Source organism: Cololabis saira, chromosome 14 (genome assembly GCF_033807715.1).
Source record: "Cololabis saira isolate AMF1-May2022 chromosome 14, fColSai1.1, whole genome shotgun sequence".
Taxonomy (NCBI): Eukaryota; Metazoa; Chordata; class Actinopteri; order Beloniformes; family Belonidae; genus Cololabis; species Cololabis saira.
The window spans coordinates 9,952,844-9,969,931 of NC_084600.1; the positions used below are offsets into that span (position 1 = coordinate 9,952,844).

A 17,088-nucleotide genomic window follows, 5' to 3' on the forward strand; every position below is an offset into this window, starting at 1 on the left:
TCTCCAGATCCACAAAACACATGTAGACTGGTTGGGCAAATTCCCATGAACCCTCGAGCACCCTGCGGAGGGTATAGAGCTGGTCCAGTGTTCCACGACCGGGACGAAAACCACATTGTTCCTCCTGAATCCGAGGTTCGACTATCGGCCGTAATCTCCTCTCCAGTACCCTGGCGTAGACTTTCCCCGGGAGGCTGAGAAGTGTGATCCCCCTGTAGTTGGAACACACTCTCCGGTCCCCCTTTTTAAACAGAGGGACCACCACCCCGGTTTGCCACCCCAGCGGTACTGTCCCCTTCCTCCATGCAATGTCGCAGAGGCGTGTCAGCCAAGACAGCCCTACGACATCCAGAGACTTGAGGTACTCAGGGCGAATCTCATCCACCCCCGGTGCCCGGCCACCGAGGAGCTTACGAACCACCTCGGTGACCTCGGCTTGGGTGATGGATGAGGTTCCCATTTTGTATCAGGTAATGTTGGATTTTTGGGTAGCTAACGTTAAACGGTCAAATCATAAAGTTCCGTGTCCTCATCACTTTAATTTCTACAACAAATCCTGCCTTGAAGTCGGACCAAGCGTCAAGACTTTTGTAAGCCTTCAAGCTTTGCTTTGTGTATTTCCCCGGCGTAGAAATTAAGTACATATAAATATCAGGAAACTGGATTCATGGCCAAATATTAAAGTCCATGGACCACTGGTTCTTGGGGTAACTGTACGGGTCACTGTCAAGTCCAACTGCCTTTAATTTAAGCCCATAATCAGCTGTTATCCTGTCTTCTCCACTAGTTGCAGCCATTTTTACCACTCAGTGCGAGTAAGGGGGCTGGTCTAGTGGGAAAGTGACTCAATGCATACCCTCTATTGACACTTTAAATATTAAGTGTAAATCCACCCTCTTGTAGCTGAATTTGCTCCCATTTCAGATTAAAAATCATAGATGGGTAAAAGCATGCCAGCCTGACAGTAGGAAGATGGAAACATCTCTGCTGCAACTGTGCAGCTCTTTGACCTTTGACCTGTTGCTTCTCTGTGTGGCCAGTAGGGGCAGTTGCTGACTTTGCAAAATATTAATTGAAAGATTTTTCTGCAAATTTGTTAATCTGTCGTCTGCTTCCATGGTCTTAATCCCTGTGGATTACAATCTAACTACAACAAAACGTTCTTACATCTAGTTTTACAAGTGTATTTGTACTGACAGGGAAGAACATAAAATAAGTTTATAGTGGGTGTGTGAATGATCAATAATCAGTTTTATTGGCATAAATAGAGGGCCCTAAAATCCAATTTTGCTCAGGGCCCCATGGAGGCTTGGGCCGGCCCTACACACACACTACATATCCTGCATGTAGCACACAATCAGAAACGTTAGGTGCTCACAAAAATATTTACTTATAAAAAATATGTGGATTTAAAAACAACAATAATAATGGAAAAAACAACGGAAAGTGCATATTAGTGTTAGATGGTGGAAATATGTGAAGCATAAAAGCCTGAGCAGCTTAGAGGAGTCATGATGGACAGTTGTCCAGGTCGCTGAGATGCTCCTGGTCAGAAGCATTTTAACTTTCTATTCATTCTCCAAATGTCAACGCCATCTTTTCTCCGGGAGAAAGCCATCACTCCCGGTTTTGGAGGGGAGGATTTCTGCCACATGAAATCAAACAGGGAACTTGCACGTACAACGAGGGTACAATGATTGGTTTTGGCAAATTCATGAATCATCTACATGTGTGATTCGTGCAGTAATTCATGTTGGGTGGGCTAGCACCTCACCCTATGGTGCCAGGGGAACAATGGAAACCTCCAAAAGAAGAGATTTGACCTCTTTCCCGGTGTGAAACATCCTCTTCACCGAAGCTTTATGAAAAACATGAGGGAAAGCAATGAGAAACAATAACTACCTCCACCAGAGTGACAGAAGTGACAGGGGATTCACCACACACCCTGCTGTACTGACATACCGGCAAGAGAATGCTGACTGAAATAAAGCAAAACACAACAGTGTCTTCTGCCTATGGTGCTTTCTTACAACTCAAATATGTCTTACGTATGAATCTGCCATGTATGTAGGTTACTATGAGTGAAGGTTGATATAAGTGTAGGTAACTGGGCCGCTTGGTGGTACAGTGGGTTAAGCAAGCGGCTTGTTGAAGAATATTATCAAAACCAGTTCAGAAGTCCGCTGTGGTGTAGTGAGTTTTATTCAGTAAGCCGGCGGTGAGCAGACCAACGCAGCGCATGGCTGGGTTGGTCTGCTGACCCAGAGTGGTTGGAATCATGAATTTTTATACAGTAAGTTCAAAGCACAAAAGGCAGGAATAAACAAGCCAAAGGTGAAAGACAAAAAGCAATTAAAGGGTATCTACAGTCAGATCTGTGGCCAAATGCCGTCCTCGGGCATTCGGCATGAATATCATTCAGTGAGAAATTACCCCATAGCGTGTTCTCGTTATTCAAGTCTGTGGCCAAATGAGTTGGTATTAACATATCACTCAGTCAGGAACTTCATCATATGGCATTCCCGTGGTTCAAGTCTTTGTTTAAGCTAGTTCCAAGGTGTCACAGGGCACAACTCCAGCTTTCTACCCCCTGCACGGCTCACAGCTTCGAACTGGACTCAACACCATTGTCACGTGAAGTTCCAGCTTCCTACCCCCCTGCAGGGGGTAGAAAGCTGGAGTTGTGCCCTGCAGGGGTTAGGAAGCTGACGTTTCAGGTCAGCCACGGTGTCACAATGCCTCATCAGGCTCATATACTGAGGCTACAGTCCTCCTGCAGCGGTCGCAGGTTTGAATCCCGGCCTGCGCACCTTTGCTGCATGTCATCCCCATTTTCTCTACCCCCTTCCTGTCTGCAACTTGAATAAAGTGGCCACTAGAGCCCCCAAAAAAATAAAATATAAGTGTAGGTTACTATGCTTGTAGGTGATAAATGTAGGTGTAAATACTTCGTTTGACGTGTTTTTTTATTGAGTGCAAACATTACAAAAGTATAAAATGCGTACGGTATTGGATCAGTTTGGCGTGAGGATAATAAAAGGGAAAGAACTGTAGGTGAAATCAAGAAGCAGTGGGAAACATCCCCAGCTACCATTTCACACACGTACTACACATCAGCAGAGTGTCTGCTCGAGGTCTGGCCAGATCTTTTTAGATATAGGTTCCTATAGATAATGAGTAAAATATATTCTGGGCTGCAGGAAGTAGCAAAGAGTCAAAGTTGCAAAATTGTCACATTTCAAGCACAGAGAAGCTGTCCGTGTCCAAGATATACTCCCACATCTCTCCTGTAGTTTGAAACTTCAAAGGGTTTGGAAGAAACATTCACAATTCAGACACCAGACAGACTGATTCTAGATAGTAAATGTTTGCATTGCACACCACGACGCATTCTGTCCCCCATTCAAGCATTCTCGTCAAAACAAAATAAAATATACACGTTCCATGTCTGCATATCACATTGCATGAAACAGAAGAAGCTTCATTATAAACGTTGTCTTCTGTACATGGGGACGCTTCTCAAATCTTCCCTCCGTCAAAGTGCTGAAATGCAATTTTGACATGATACCAGAAGCAACGCACGACAATACAGAGATGTGTATTGGTGTAGTGTTTCCAGTACTACCTATAAGAAAACCCATTAAAACAATTCACACACACAACTCCTTGACTTTCTTCTGTGGTTTTCCTGGTTCTGTTTTCTGTGTTTCCTCCCGCAAATTGAAATATAAATGTAATATTGAATAGAGCGACAAACTGGCTGCACTGTTCGTTCAAGATCAGATTAGCTGTTGTGCAGTTATTGCATCGGGTTTTTGTATGGATCACCCACATCCCACTTCAGCACCTCCTCCACATAATTATAGATGCACAATGGCACGCACGCACAATTACGATTGCCGCTCTTTCTCTTTTGTCGGCTTGTTCTCTCCCTCCCAGACTCTCTCCGCCTCATTTTCCCGCCTCAATCTCTCCTCCCCTGTGGGTTAATTATGATGTGTGTGGAGGGCAGGGTCTGGTTTGTTTTCTGTTATCTCCAGGGGATTTCTAATGTGACAGAGATGTGCCACTCTGTACTCTAATGGGCTGGTGAAGCTTTAGTTATGCCTGGAGCGTTCGCTGCACTGTATCTAATGATGAAAACAGGCTTTGTGTGGTCTTCTGGTAAGCCTGAAGATTCCCTCCCTGGAGAACATATCAGCCGGGCTTCTACCAGCTGTAGACGGGGAGAGAATACTCGTTGCACTTTAACTAAAAGTAATCCAAAATTAAGGGGAGTTTCTTCTGACGGCGTCAGAAATCTGGAGCCTGGAGCCTGGAGCTATTGTCTATAGTCTTACGTTCATTTTAGTTGTAAGATTGTCGAGTTTCTAACATCATTCTTGCAAATTTGATGAAATAAAAAGAGTCAGTGAATCCTTGAGCACATTTGCCTGTATGGCAGTAGGGCATTATTCCTCATAAACTTTATGACTTTCAGATGTAATCTATGCACAGGGCTGACTAAAGATGAAGTCTGCTTGTCTGACGGTGTTTCAAGAAGCATCTTATTGCCACAGTTGGTGATACATCTTCCTTGCTTTCTCTGGAGCAGCGGTACGTCAGTGGAGCTGTTACTCTGCTGCCAAGGTCCCAGCATCAATATACAGAATGACTGCTATGTGCATGCTGTCATAGCTGCGCGCGTTTGTCTCGGTTAGGTTGATCTTGAGATGTTTTTCTCGCTGTAAATTGTGACATTGGCTGCGTTTACATGGGAAGTTGAATTCGTCTTTAATTCAGAATTAAACCTACATCCGATTTAAAATGAGTAAAAATGACCATGTAAACACCTAATTCAGAATGAAAATGGCAATTCCGAATTAAACTTAATTCCGAAGTAAGTGGCTGGTTTATTCCGATTTTAAAATCCAAATACCGTATTTTCTGGACTATAAGCCGCATCTGCATACAAGTCGCATCCACTCTATTTAAAAAAAAAGATATGCAAGCCACAGATATTTATGTTTTTAGATTAGATATTTACTACATGTACAGAAGTATTTTGAACTGTAAATGATGTACATGTTTGTACCTAAATAGATCCTTTCCTAACGGTGTCTTTTAACACGGCAGCAACTTTGCTGATTAAAACGGGACAGAACCAAGAGAAAATAACCGGTATTTATTTATCTGTTTGAAATCTGCTTCTACCTACTTCTATCTGCTAAAGAAGAAGTAGTGTATTCTTGTTTGCATTTATTTTGTCTTAGTTTTGATTCTAATTCCGGTTAGAGCGCCCCGAGCAGTGGAAGAAAAATCCGCACCTTTGTATAAGCCGCATGGTTGAAAACCTATGAAAAAAGTAGCGGCTTATAGTCCAGAAAATACGGTAGAATAATTCCGCGATCATGTATTCACTCATTCCTCTTTAAATTAATTCTGGTCTTTCTTTCTGCTCGTTCCCTCTCCCGTCTGTCTCCATGACGCTTATATTCCGCGCTGGGCTGGTTTTCCAAACAAAGTTTCAAGATGCAGCAGCAGTAAACGCTGGTCAAGAGCAGAGACCATTTATTTAATAAATAGCTTGGAGGACCTGGAAATAATTAAAAGAACAGATGGCAGGAGACGTAAAAATTGTGAGCTTTTCAAAGTTGTAGCGGCTAAGTTTGTTTTTCTTCCGGTAGACGTAACTTCCGGTCCGCCCCCTATCCAATCAGAACCTTCCCAACCCCCAGACCTGTAGAGGAATTGGATAAAGCCAATCAAACGTGTTTTCCATGTAAACCTCAATTCAGAATTACTATTTCCATGTAAACTCGAAGGAAAATAGTTTAATTCTGAATTATCATATCATGTAACCGTGGCCAATGGGCTGTGCTTCATTATCATCAGCTGCTCGTCTCTGGCCTGGATTTTTTCTTTTATATGCGCTTACATTTTTGGCATAACCATCCTTGCAAGGTAAGCAGGAAAATGTGCCACTATCACAACAGAAACAGTAGCAATAACAACAACAACAACAACAAAAATCCTACACATATAGAATATTCATGAAATTATCAATAATGGAAAAGTGCTATGCAGAGGAATAAAAGCCAAACAGACTCCTTATTGTGTTTTGTCTTTCTGGGAACGCAAAAACAAGAATAGAAGCTACTCTATCCACTATTTCTGCACCAGCTGTGAGAGCGTATGCCTTTTTCCCCCATTCCCATCGAATGTTTTTAAATTACTGTGTTTTCCTCAAGGAGCTGAACTTGACCCACTTGAATGAAAACTTTGCTTTTAAGAGTCTTGGGTGGATTTGGAGGCAGCGGAGGAGGAGACGGCGGGATGAGATGTGAGGGGACTGCGAGGTGAGGCGAGGTGTGCAGAATATACGGGAGCGAGATTTGAGGATCAGGGCGTAGCGCGGCCTGTGTGGGGGGAATAGGTAAGCAGGGGGCTCCCATCCCCCGCTGTGAGCTGCGACCCCGTAAACGCTCACCCCCACACCCACGGGAACCACAGATTGCGGGCTGTGATGGAAAGGAGAAATGGTGGAGAGGGGAGAGGATTGAGAGGAGGGAAAACGATTTATCCTGTGTTATCGCAAGAGAGGAGAACTGCTTGACCCCCTGCTGTGAGTTAGATTGTCCTATGTGGATGGATGGCTTCTTCTCAAAAAGTATCCTCAGGTGTTTATCTTTATATGAATGTTGTGTATTGTATCAAATATAAATGTGGATTTTTTCCCCAAACTTTTTTTTTTTTTTTTTATCCCTGATTTTTTCCCATTTCATCACACAGTGCTCCTACCTAAGTCAGTCCCGGGCATTTCCATCCTCTACCAACCCCCGGAGGGCACTGCACTGAGCTCAGGTCTCCTCCTTAACCTGAGGAGTGAGCAGGCTGCATCTTTTCACCAGACAGGGTGGGGTTTCTTGGGCACAATCACGAAGCGCGTGGAAGGATCACGCTCTCTGGGTGGGTTTGCCTCTTGTCGGGTGGGGGTTGTGGACCTGGAGGGCGTGGACCTCTTGGCTCTGTGATCGGCCTTTGACGGGTGGCTGATGCTCGGCTGGGTCCTGGTCCGTCGCCGTGGGTTTCCTGGCTGCCTCCTCCCATGGTCATGGGGGCTCGCAGGTAGGGAGGGGGCGGGGCTTGCTGGCGGTCTGGTCTCTCGGGTGGCGTGGTTGTGCCGTCGTAGCGCGTGGAAGGAGCATGTTATTCCGGCCAGATCCTCCCCACCCCCGCTGAGGCCCCAGTTGGCCAGAGGGGGCATGTAAGAGGGGACTGTGTGCATGTTTTTGTGAGGGTAGCTCACATTGCTACCCACGCAAGCGAGGAGAGAACATGCAAACTCCACACAGAAAGATCCTTTCTCCAACCCCACCCAGGGTGTGGGTGCTGAAGTCATGGGGGAACTAACACGCACTTCAGCGCCCACAGCGTCCCCGGCGGGAATCGAACCCAGGACCTTCTTGATGTGAGACGGCTGCACTACCAGCTGCACCATGGTGCCCCCTTTCCCCAAACTTTTTTACACAGATGCAGTTAATTAAAGGAGCTTGAGGCTCCTTTTAAGAAATGAGACTCTCTAGCGCCACCCTTCACCACGACGGCCGTCGGGGGTACTGCAGCCAACAGTGAAGCCGGCACGGGAGAACGGGGAGAACGCACATGCAGCGTCATGTGACGTCACATCCGCAGGACAGCGCGGGAAATTCGGGCCCGAATTGCAGCACATTTTGCAGCACACAGCCTGTTCAAGGCAACGGAGAGATACACTAGAGGGCTCATTCGTTTTGGTTTGGAACGCTTCATCTGACATTATTACTAGAAAACTTAAAACGTATACTAATTTTTTTCATAAATCCTGCCTCAAGCTCCTTTAAGTTTACGTCACCAAATTACAGCAAATGTTTTTACTTATCATTCACTCTTTTATTGACTACGTTTCCATGCAGTGGAACTCTTTTCTAACCGGAATATTAGCAATAACCCGGTTTTGCACGGCCATGTAAACACCAATAACCCCTTTGAATAACTGGAATTTGCTCATATTCCATATGAGCCCTGGGTTACTCCTTTTCTAACCCGAATATTTGGTCATGTAAACGCCAAACGGAATATCCCCATCAAAAGGAACAGGAATTTGTTTTCTGTGCATGTTCTTTTCGCAAAGAATCTTGGTCTTGTGACTCCAGGAAGTTCTTATAAACACGGAGAAACCAAGACCAGGAGGAGACTAATCACTTCATAAATGTAATGAAGGATATGAACATTTCTGCATTTGTAGACGGTAGAAAGTACCGGGATAGAAGATTTACAAGAAGGTGAGCGAAAAGTTGCGCGAAGCAGGATTTGTATGAACGCTAGACCAGATCAAGCTCCGCTGGAAAACGCTGAAAAAGGTGAACTACAGGGCCGAGAAACAAAACGGTACCAGTGGGTCCGATTATCTGCCGTTATTGTTGATGTTTTGGATTTGGATACAGGAAGAAGAAGCGGAAATGACGGGAATTGCGTCATCACGTTCTCCGTGCATCGCTGGTTTGATCCAGATATCCCAAATGATTAATTACCATGTATACCGGGATAACCCTGTTTCCTCACGCATGGAAAAAGATTATTCCCAATGTTTCAGTAACCGGAATATTGACCTTAACCCGAATTTTGACTGCATGTAAACGTAGTCAGTGTCTCACGGTGGGTGGGGACAAACCCCAAAAAGAACTCGATCAAAGTGAAGCCTCATCCAGTCTCTTAGTACTTTTATCATCCCCAGTGCATCTCTGGAAAGTCGCTTCAACTTTTCTGTTTACACAATAATTGCAAGTTTTTTGTGCTTTGATAGATGATGCTTTCACTGACTCTGAGGCTCTCACTCAATCACAAACTCCAGTCAGGAGACACAGAGGTGTGGGGTAGGAAAATAAGTAGGTGGTTGACCCTGCTGTGTATGTGGGAGTTGATGAGCCAAACTCCCCAGTGATATACGCCGTGTGATGAACTCAGCGGCCTCAAGAGGGAATCGTCTGTAGAACGATATGAAAGAGAAAACTGACAGGACTGTCTCAGAAAATTAGAATATTGTGATAAAGTCCTTTATTTTCTGTAATGCAAAAATGTCATACATTCTGTATTCATTACAAATCAACTGAAATATTGCAAGCCTTTTATTATTTTAAAATTTGCTGATCATGGCTTACAGCTTAAGAAAACTCAAATATCCTATCTAAAAAAATTAGAATATTCTGGGAATCTTAATCTTGAACTGTAAGCCATAATCAGCCATATTAAAATAATAAAAGGCTTGCAATATTCCAGTTGATTTGTAATGAATACAGAATGTATGACATTTTAGTTTTTTTAATTGCATTAGAGAAAATAAGGGACTTTATCACAATATTCTAATTTTCTGAGACAGTCCTGTATGGAAGAACCCATCCGGTTGCATCAAAACAGAAAAACAAAATGTTGGAGAACTAGTTTTGGAGTATGAATTTCTCTTCTTGCAGATACAAAATAAAAATAAAGAGCAAAGAGCTATGAGCTGCTTACCTACTAATGCAGAGCCAGGACAAATGCACCAGTCCTTTGTAGCCTAATGTTCTTTGGATTATTGCAAATTGTTATACGTATCATTGCCCTTAACTTTTTTCTGCTTTCTTCTCCATCTGCTCTCTCTTTTTCTTTGCTCGTCCACACAGAGTCCAGTGTGTTCTTCCCTGAACAGATGTATTCAGTAGAGGAGGATGCTGGGGAGCTATTCATCCCAGTACACCGCAGCGGAGACGTCAGCCAGGAGCTCATGGTGGTTTGCTACACACAACAGGGTAATGGATCAGAATTTGTCCTCCTTTTCTGCCATGTCTCTCTCATTTCATTCAGGGATTTTGGCTGTAGATTTAAAAAAAGGAATATTTCTCAAAGATGGTGCAGGGATGGCTTCTCAAAACTCTCCTCATTAAAACGAGTAGAACATCTGACTTTATGCTGCGATTCAAGGTCAAACTTAAAGTAGAAATTTCAGTTTAATAAATTTTTACAGAAATAAATACATATTTTTTGCTGAAAGGTTGATGTGCAGCTTCCTCAATATTTTCAAATTTTGATTATTTAAGATTTTACACCAAATTTAGTTCCTAATTAAAATGAAAACAGCTAAATGGGGAAAAATTGTGGATGCAGCTGTTTGCTGAAACATTTAAGACTCAGGTATGTAATGAATATTTGCTGGATTCAAATTAAAGCCCTTTTTAAGGCTCTTAATTCTGTCTATTCAGCTGTGGTGTAAATGTTGAATACAGAATATAAATGTTGAATATAAATGAATGCTTGAGACTTTGAACCTGTAGAAGGTATAAATGATATTGCGTGATATTGCACTGCCTCCTCGTGTTTTACAGATGATTTTGTTCGCGTCCGATTACAAGCTTTTCTAAGGATTCTCTCTGGGATATTTTAGTCTCATCATTCTTGTGCAAGTTAATGCTTTATAAATATGTCCCAAAAACACTGCTCCAGGGCTGGACTGTCTTTTTAACAGAGTTTTTGTACATCTAATGTAGTCTCTGTATTTGATTTCCATGAACGGAAGTAGGTTGGAACAGCTCAAAACAATGTGCAGGTAAAAGATTCAAGAACCAATCAATCATTTGTATTGTCACGATGCATAATGACATTTTGTTCAGGATGCACAAAAAGACACAGGCACAAGTATAACATATCTAAATGAATACAAAAATAGAATAAAAATAGTCAAAGTAAATAAAGTTCAGATATACGGAAGGTATTAGGGCCAGGCAGGAGAAAAATAAAAATAATATTTTAGAAGAGGAAGATTTTTTTTCATTATGCGCTCACGAAAAAAGTCGAAATGTTGAGAAAAAAGGTGAAATTTTGACTTTATTCACAAAATTTCAACATTATTCTTGACATTTTGACTTTGTCTCGAAATTGTATTTCAACATTAATCTCGACATTTCGACTTTTTTCTCGACATTTCGACTTTTTTCTCGAAGTGCACAATAAAAAAAAATCTTCCCCTCCTGCATGGCCCTAATACTCTTCCATACAGATCAGTCTATGGGTGGGGGGGTAGATGTTTAGGGGTATGGAGTGATGGATTTTACAGTTCTGGGGGAAGAAACTGTGTCTCAGTCTGTTTGTGTGGGTTTTGCTGCTCCCGTACCCGTATCCGTATCCGGACGGAACCGGCACCAACAGTTGGTGCCCTGCGTGGGGGGGTCTGTGTCTATAAGACTGCTCCTCCTTTGGACCCGATTGTCGGATATTTCTAGTACCCCTCGCTGCAGCACCGCGGAAGGGGGCGGGGCGTCGGACATCACAGGGGCGGGGCGTCGGACATCACAGGGGCGGGGCGTCGGACATCACAGGGGCGGGGCGTCGGACATCACAGGGGATGGATGGATTGTTTTTTAAATGTTTTTTAAATGTTAAAACATTTTAAAAACTCTGTGGAAAGTGTGTGGGGAGCTTTTGGGCGGAAAAGTTGCAACTGAACTGAAGTCCTGCTACTGAATTCACTGTGAGCCACTGGTATAAATGTATGGAAGCATATGAGGGACTATATTCAAATTAAAATGCATTTGCGGAAATGCTTTTTCATTTTAAGAATGTGCCCGCATTATTTGAGTCAAAAATGAAATTGATAATATATAATCCGATTTGCATTTTAATTTTCGTATTCAACACTGCTTATTCTTGTACTTAATTCAAATTAAAAAGAAAAAGACGTTTGAGATTTAATTTTCAAATCATGCCTCAGCAAATAGTTCACAATATTCAATTTTAAATCTAAAATTTGAAAATTAAAATGCATTTGCAGAAATGCTTTTTCATTTTAAGAATGTAGCTGCATTATTTGAGTCAAAACTAAAATTGATAATATATAATCCGAATTGCATTTTAATTTTCGTATTCAACACTGCTCATTCTTGTACTTAATTCAAATTAAAAAGAAAAAGACGTTTGAGATTTAATTTTCAAATCATGCCTCAGCAAATAGTTCACAATATTCAATTTTAAATCTAAAATTTGAAAATTAAAATGCATTTGCAGAAATGCTTTTTCATTTTAAGAATGTAGCTGCATTATTTGAGTCAAAAATAAAATTGATAATATATAATCCGAATTGCATTTTAATTTTATTCTTTACGCTGCACATTTTATGTCATAATCAAAAAGAAAACAAAGAAGACATTGCTTTTTCTTTTTCATGCTCTGCCCGCAAAAAAGTGTACAATATTCAAAATGAATTCGCAATCCCAGCGGCGCAGGAGAGTGACGTCACGGCTTCTCCTGTTCTCCAGCTGCAGCCCAGAAACCCTGGAAAATGCTCACGTTTTTTAAGGTGACATCGTATTTTGCCGATTTCCCAAAGTCTGTTAGAAAAGGTCTGATTTCCTACAACTCTAACAGAGTTCTAGATGTCAACATGAGACACAGACAGCAGCGTTTCTCTACACGGAGCGTTGGTGCCGGGCTGACTCCTCCTATTCAGACACGTGTGTTTGTTTACAACCTATGGAGCACGAAATGCAAAGAGGAGCAACGTCGACCGACAAGGTACAGTAATATTACCGGATTTTGCCACAAAAATGACTTTACTAGCATTTTCGCTTGTTTTTAGCATAATGTTTGCATGTTGAGCATGTTATTTTATAAAGAAATGTTGGCTTGATGTGTGCAGATCACATCTAACTTACATCACTGCATTTACAATCGAGAGGGTAATTTATTACTTGCAGGTAGACGTGTTTCTAAGGGTCAAAAAATAAGGTTTGGCTGTGGAAAGACAATTACAAAGGCAACTCTCTGGCGTAACATTTATTTATTTGTTAGCTGGGTTAGATAACTCATGTCATCCAGGAAATCTCGTAATGCAATCTCGTACAATAACATAAAATATCAAATAAATGCTTTATGTTGTAGGATTACCTCACAGCCCTGACTCCACCACAGATGAAAACCTTTCTGGGGCAGGTCGTGACCAGGCTGCCAGGCCTGGTGTTTGATGTGATGGCGTTACTTGAGCGTCCAAGTCCAGGTGGTCCAGATGAACCCCAGCTGCACAAACTGCAGGGACATGCCCACAGACCTGGAGAAGCTCTGCATAAGTAATCATATGGCACACATGCAGTATTTTATATTAGAAGATGGGGTTTTGTGGCCGGCCCGGGCTGCCTGGAACAACATCTTCGCCACGATGACCACCAGAAGCCTGGAGTGGAGCTGAGAGTTGCGGCATGCGGAAGGAAATCAGGTCGTCATCCCAAGCTGTGTAGTTTGGGTCAGGAAACCTATCTGTAATCTTCCAAACAACCAGTACACCGTTTTTTTTTTGCACTGGCTGGTGTGAATAACAGTGTTTAGCTGGGTTACACTTTCAATGTAAATAGTTTTTATTTTTATACATTTTATTATGTACAAGTCAGAAATGTTGAGTTCTGTCCTTGTTTACAGAATAAAAAATATATATATATCTTTCCGATTCCGAATTATATTCATTGTGAAAAACACCAAATGCAGAGAATCTCCCAGAGATTTTGATTCAAGTGAGAAGTTATGAGAAAATAGGTTATGATAATCAGATTATTTGCAATTACAGCTACATTTATTTAGGGATTGTGACAAGACATGAACAAGAAATTATGTCAGTGAATTATTTTACTCTGTCCTGAAATCCTGGAGCTTTGCTCCCGAGTATTGAGACAGATATAACAACAGGCAATCAAAGTTTTAGCTGTCATCACGAGGACCTGCATCTCCACGTGACACCTTAGTTTTTACCAGTCCATGTGTGGTTGTGGTTGTGATGTGGCAGCAGACCCAGGGGCCTTGGATCTCCAGGCCTCAGACTCTGTCTCCTGGGAAGGCCCTTTCCATTCTGAAGCCTCTTTGAAAGAGTGGGCTTCTGTAGTTCAGGGATGTACAGTAGCCATAGTCCTTTTTCTCTTTCAGGGTATACACACTCCCGCTCTTCATGTTTTTATTGTAGAACCATCGGTAACTTGGGAAAAAACAACAACATAATTTAAAACAATTTCACAACGAGATATGGTAACAGTGCTAAGAATCTATTCGGGTGTCAGACAACTATGATATAAAAAACCCCAACAACTTACATCTTGTGTCCCATCACGGTTTCGTGCAGGGAGGCGGTGGTTGTAACCAAGTGTTACAAGCAACGTCTGAGCTGTGTATACAGGTGGGCTAAAGCCAAAATGCTTTCCTGCATACATCAGGATGTGATTTTGGAAGTTCTCGAAGTCTGAAGTTGTCCTGTTAGTTGAGAAAAAAACAACAGCTCTGTTACTGTCACATTACTCACTTTTATATCATATAGTGTTAATAGTATTTTATCATTTCAAATAAAATCTGTACTATACGTATTACAGTATATGTATATGATATGTATATATCATAATACATATGTACTTTTATACATTTTCTAAATACTTGATATACAACCAATAAGTAAAGCATACCATAAACAAAGGTGAGGAATATATTCCTCATCAGAGCCGTCTCCTTTTCCTGAACCTCTGACCAGGATCATCGATGTCAATGCTGCACGTGAGCATACATAAACACATAAGAATGGAATTACATACCAGTAAAATAAATAGGAGACAATGCACTCAACTGTGTGCTGAATTCCTAATAAAGTATAGCTCAAAAGGATAAAAGGAACAGCAATTCCAAGTGTAAAAATATATTTATCTTGCTATGTTGGCAGCCAGGAAATGTATAACCTTAAATTGGAAAGAAACTAAACCCCCAGTATTAGCCCATTGGTGGAACGAACTCTCACGCTCCTTACACTTGATGATATTTACTACAAGAGTAAAGGCAGATCCTCAGATTTTTTAAAAATATGGCAATCTCATACAGAATTTGATTTTAAGAAATCCGTAGGTAATTGTAAGGCATAACGACAATGATAAGACCTGAGTGTAATGGTTTGTATTGTTTTGTTGTCGTGTTTGTTTTAAGTGGGGTTTTCCCACCGTTTATGTCTGTTTTGTTTTGTTAGGTTTTTTTGGTTTTGTTTTCGTTGTGTTTTGAGGGTATATATTTGGATATCATTTTGGTTCTTTAACGGACCAGCCCCAACTTAGGATAAGAAAGTAATGACATTAAGTGTTTCCTACTTTTTTTTTTTTTTTTTTTTTTTTTTTTTATAAGTCCCCTTCATCAAGAAGTAGGTAGGAATATTATTTAACTATTTAATTATTATTTCAGAGTCATTGATAGAACAGATAGGGTAGTACTATCTGGTATTCTCAATTAGTGCATTGAGTAGAATTTTTGGTTAGTATATTTGGCATGATTATAGCACTATGAAATATGTTTGGTATGTATGGACTTTGACTTTTTTTTTTTGGAAATTGAGTTGTGGGGGTTTGTGTTCTATGTATTTAAGGTATACCCCTCTTTTTGTGGCTGAAAATATAAAAATACAATAAAAAAATAAAAAATAAAAAAAAATAAATATATATATATATATATATATATATATATATATATTTATCGTCACACGTTTTCGTATCCCCCTTCTTCAGTGTGTTTCTGGCAAACAATTCAAGGCATTCGCAGGTACATTTAATTTTGAATCAACCACAAAATGAAGCGTACCTGAAATCTAGGCTCAAAACTAGAGGTGACCGAGCTTTTGCGGTGGCCGGCCCTAAGCTGTGGAATAGTTTGCCACTAAATGTTAGATCTGCCCAGACCCTAGTGGTTTTTAAGTCTTCTTTGAAAACTTATTTATTTTCTTTGGCTTTTAGTGTGTGACAACTTAGTTCCCCACATCTGTGTGAAGTGATTGTGCACTGTATGTGTACTGTTATGTTTTTTATTACTATTTTATTGATCATTTTAGTCTGTTAGTGATTTTATTGTTTCTACACTGTGTACTGTGTTTTTCTTTTGGTATTGTTTTATTTTCTTGTATGCTGTACAGCACTTTGGTCGACCTCGGTCGTTTTTAAATGTGCTTTATAAATAAAATTGACATTGACATTGACATTGACATTGCAAGTGCCTTGAATACTTTGCCAATTACACACGAGTAAAACAAAACAAGACAAAAAGACTCACAAACATTCACTTACATTGTTTTTCTCAAATAATTGATCTCCTCCTCATCTGGAGACTCATGCTGCTCCTCAGCAGTCATTTTCAGGAAATGCATGCTATAACCAGGACCAAAACATACAATTTAGATTAGAGTAAATATTTAGCCATAAAAATTTACCTGGACTCTAAAACATTTTCTGGCTCCTCAGTCAGTGGTATGCCTGTATGCCAAACTCTGCTCTCCAAATTCAGAAAACAATAATAATCACATCTGACCATGCAATGAAGTGTACTTTTGAGAAGTGACAACTTTACTGTATGAAAAAATACCGTTGACGGTCAGACTGTCACGCTGGACAACGACAGGGGTATAATTTCTGCGTGTCCCTTGCCTGGACTTGATGCAACTCGTCTATGTACAAAGCTGGAATAAATAAATAACATGCTCAACATGCAAACATTATGCTAAAAACAAGCAAAAATGCTAGTAAAGTCATTTTTGTGGCAAAATCCGGTAATATTACTGTACCTTGTCGGTCGACGTTGCTCCTCTTTGCATTTCGTGCTCCATAGGTTGTAAACAAACACACGTGTCTGAATAGGAGGAGTCAGCCCGGCACCAACGCTCCGTGTAGAGAAACGCTGCTGTCTGTGTCTCATGTTGACATCTAGAACTCTGTTAGAGTTGTAGGAAATCAGACCTTTTCTAACAGACTTTGGGAAATCGGCAAAATACGATGTCACCTTAAAAAACGTGAGCATTTTCCAGGGTTTCTGGGCTGCAGCTGGAGAACAGGAGAAGCCGTGACGTCACTCTCCTGCGCCGCTGGGATTGCGAATTCATTTTGAATATTGTACACTTTTTTGCGGGCAGAGCATGAAAAAGAAAAAGCAATGTCTTCTTTGTTTTCTTTTTGATTATGACATAAAATGTGCAGCGTAAAGAATAAAATTAAAATGCAATTCGGATTATATATTATCAATTTTATTTTTGACTCAAATAATGCAGCTACA

General features: G+C 41.0%; 1 protein-coding gene and 1 long non-coding RNA gene across 2 annotated transcripts in view; one reads left to right on the plus strand and one right to left on the minus strand.

Annotated features, from left to right (window-relative positions):
* Positions 1-17,088, plus strand: part of LOC133459560 (FRAS1-related extracellular matrix protein 2-like) — a 146,448-nt gene that overhangs the window by 67,651 nt on the left and 61,709 nt on the right. The window contains exon 5 of the mRNA XM_061739627.1: positions 9,678-9,803. Coding sequence (XP_061595611.1) covers positions 9,678-9,803 — 126 coding nt within the window. The remainder of the gene's footprint in view (positions 1-9,677; positions 9,804-17,088) is intronic.
* LOC133459561 (uncharacterized) lies at positions 13,917-16,273 on the minus strand. The gene is made up of 4 exons (XR_009784057.1): positions 16,110-16,273; positions 14,481-14,562; positions 14,118-14,274; positions 13,917-14,002 (listed from the first exon to the last, which is right to left on the minus strand). It is a non-coding gene; the product is annotated as an uncharacterized LOC133459561 (long non-coding RNA).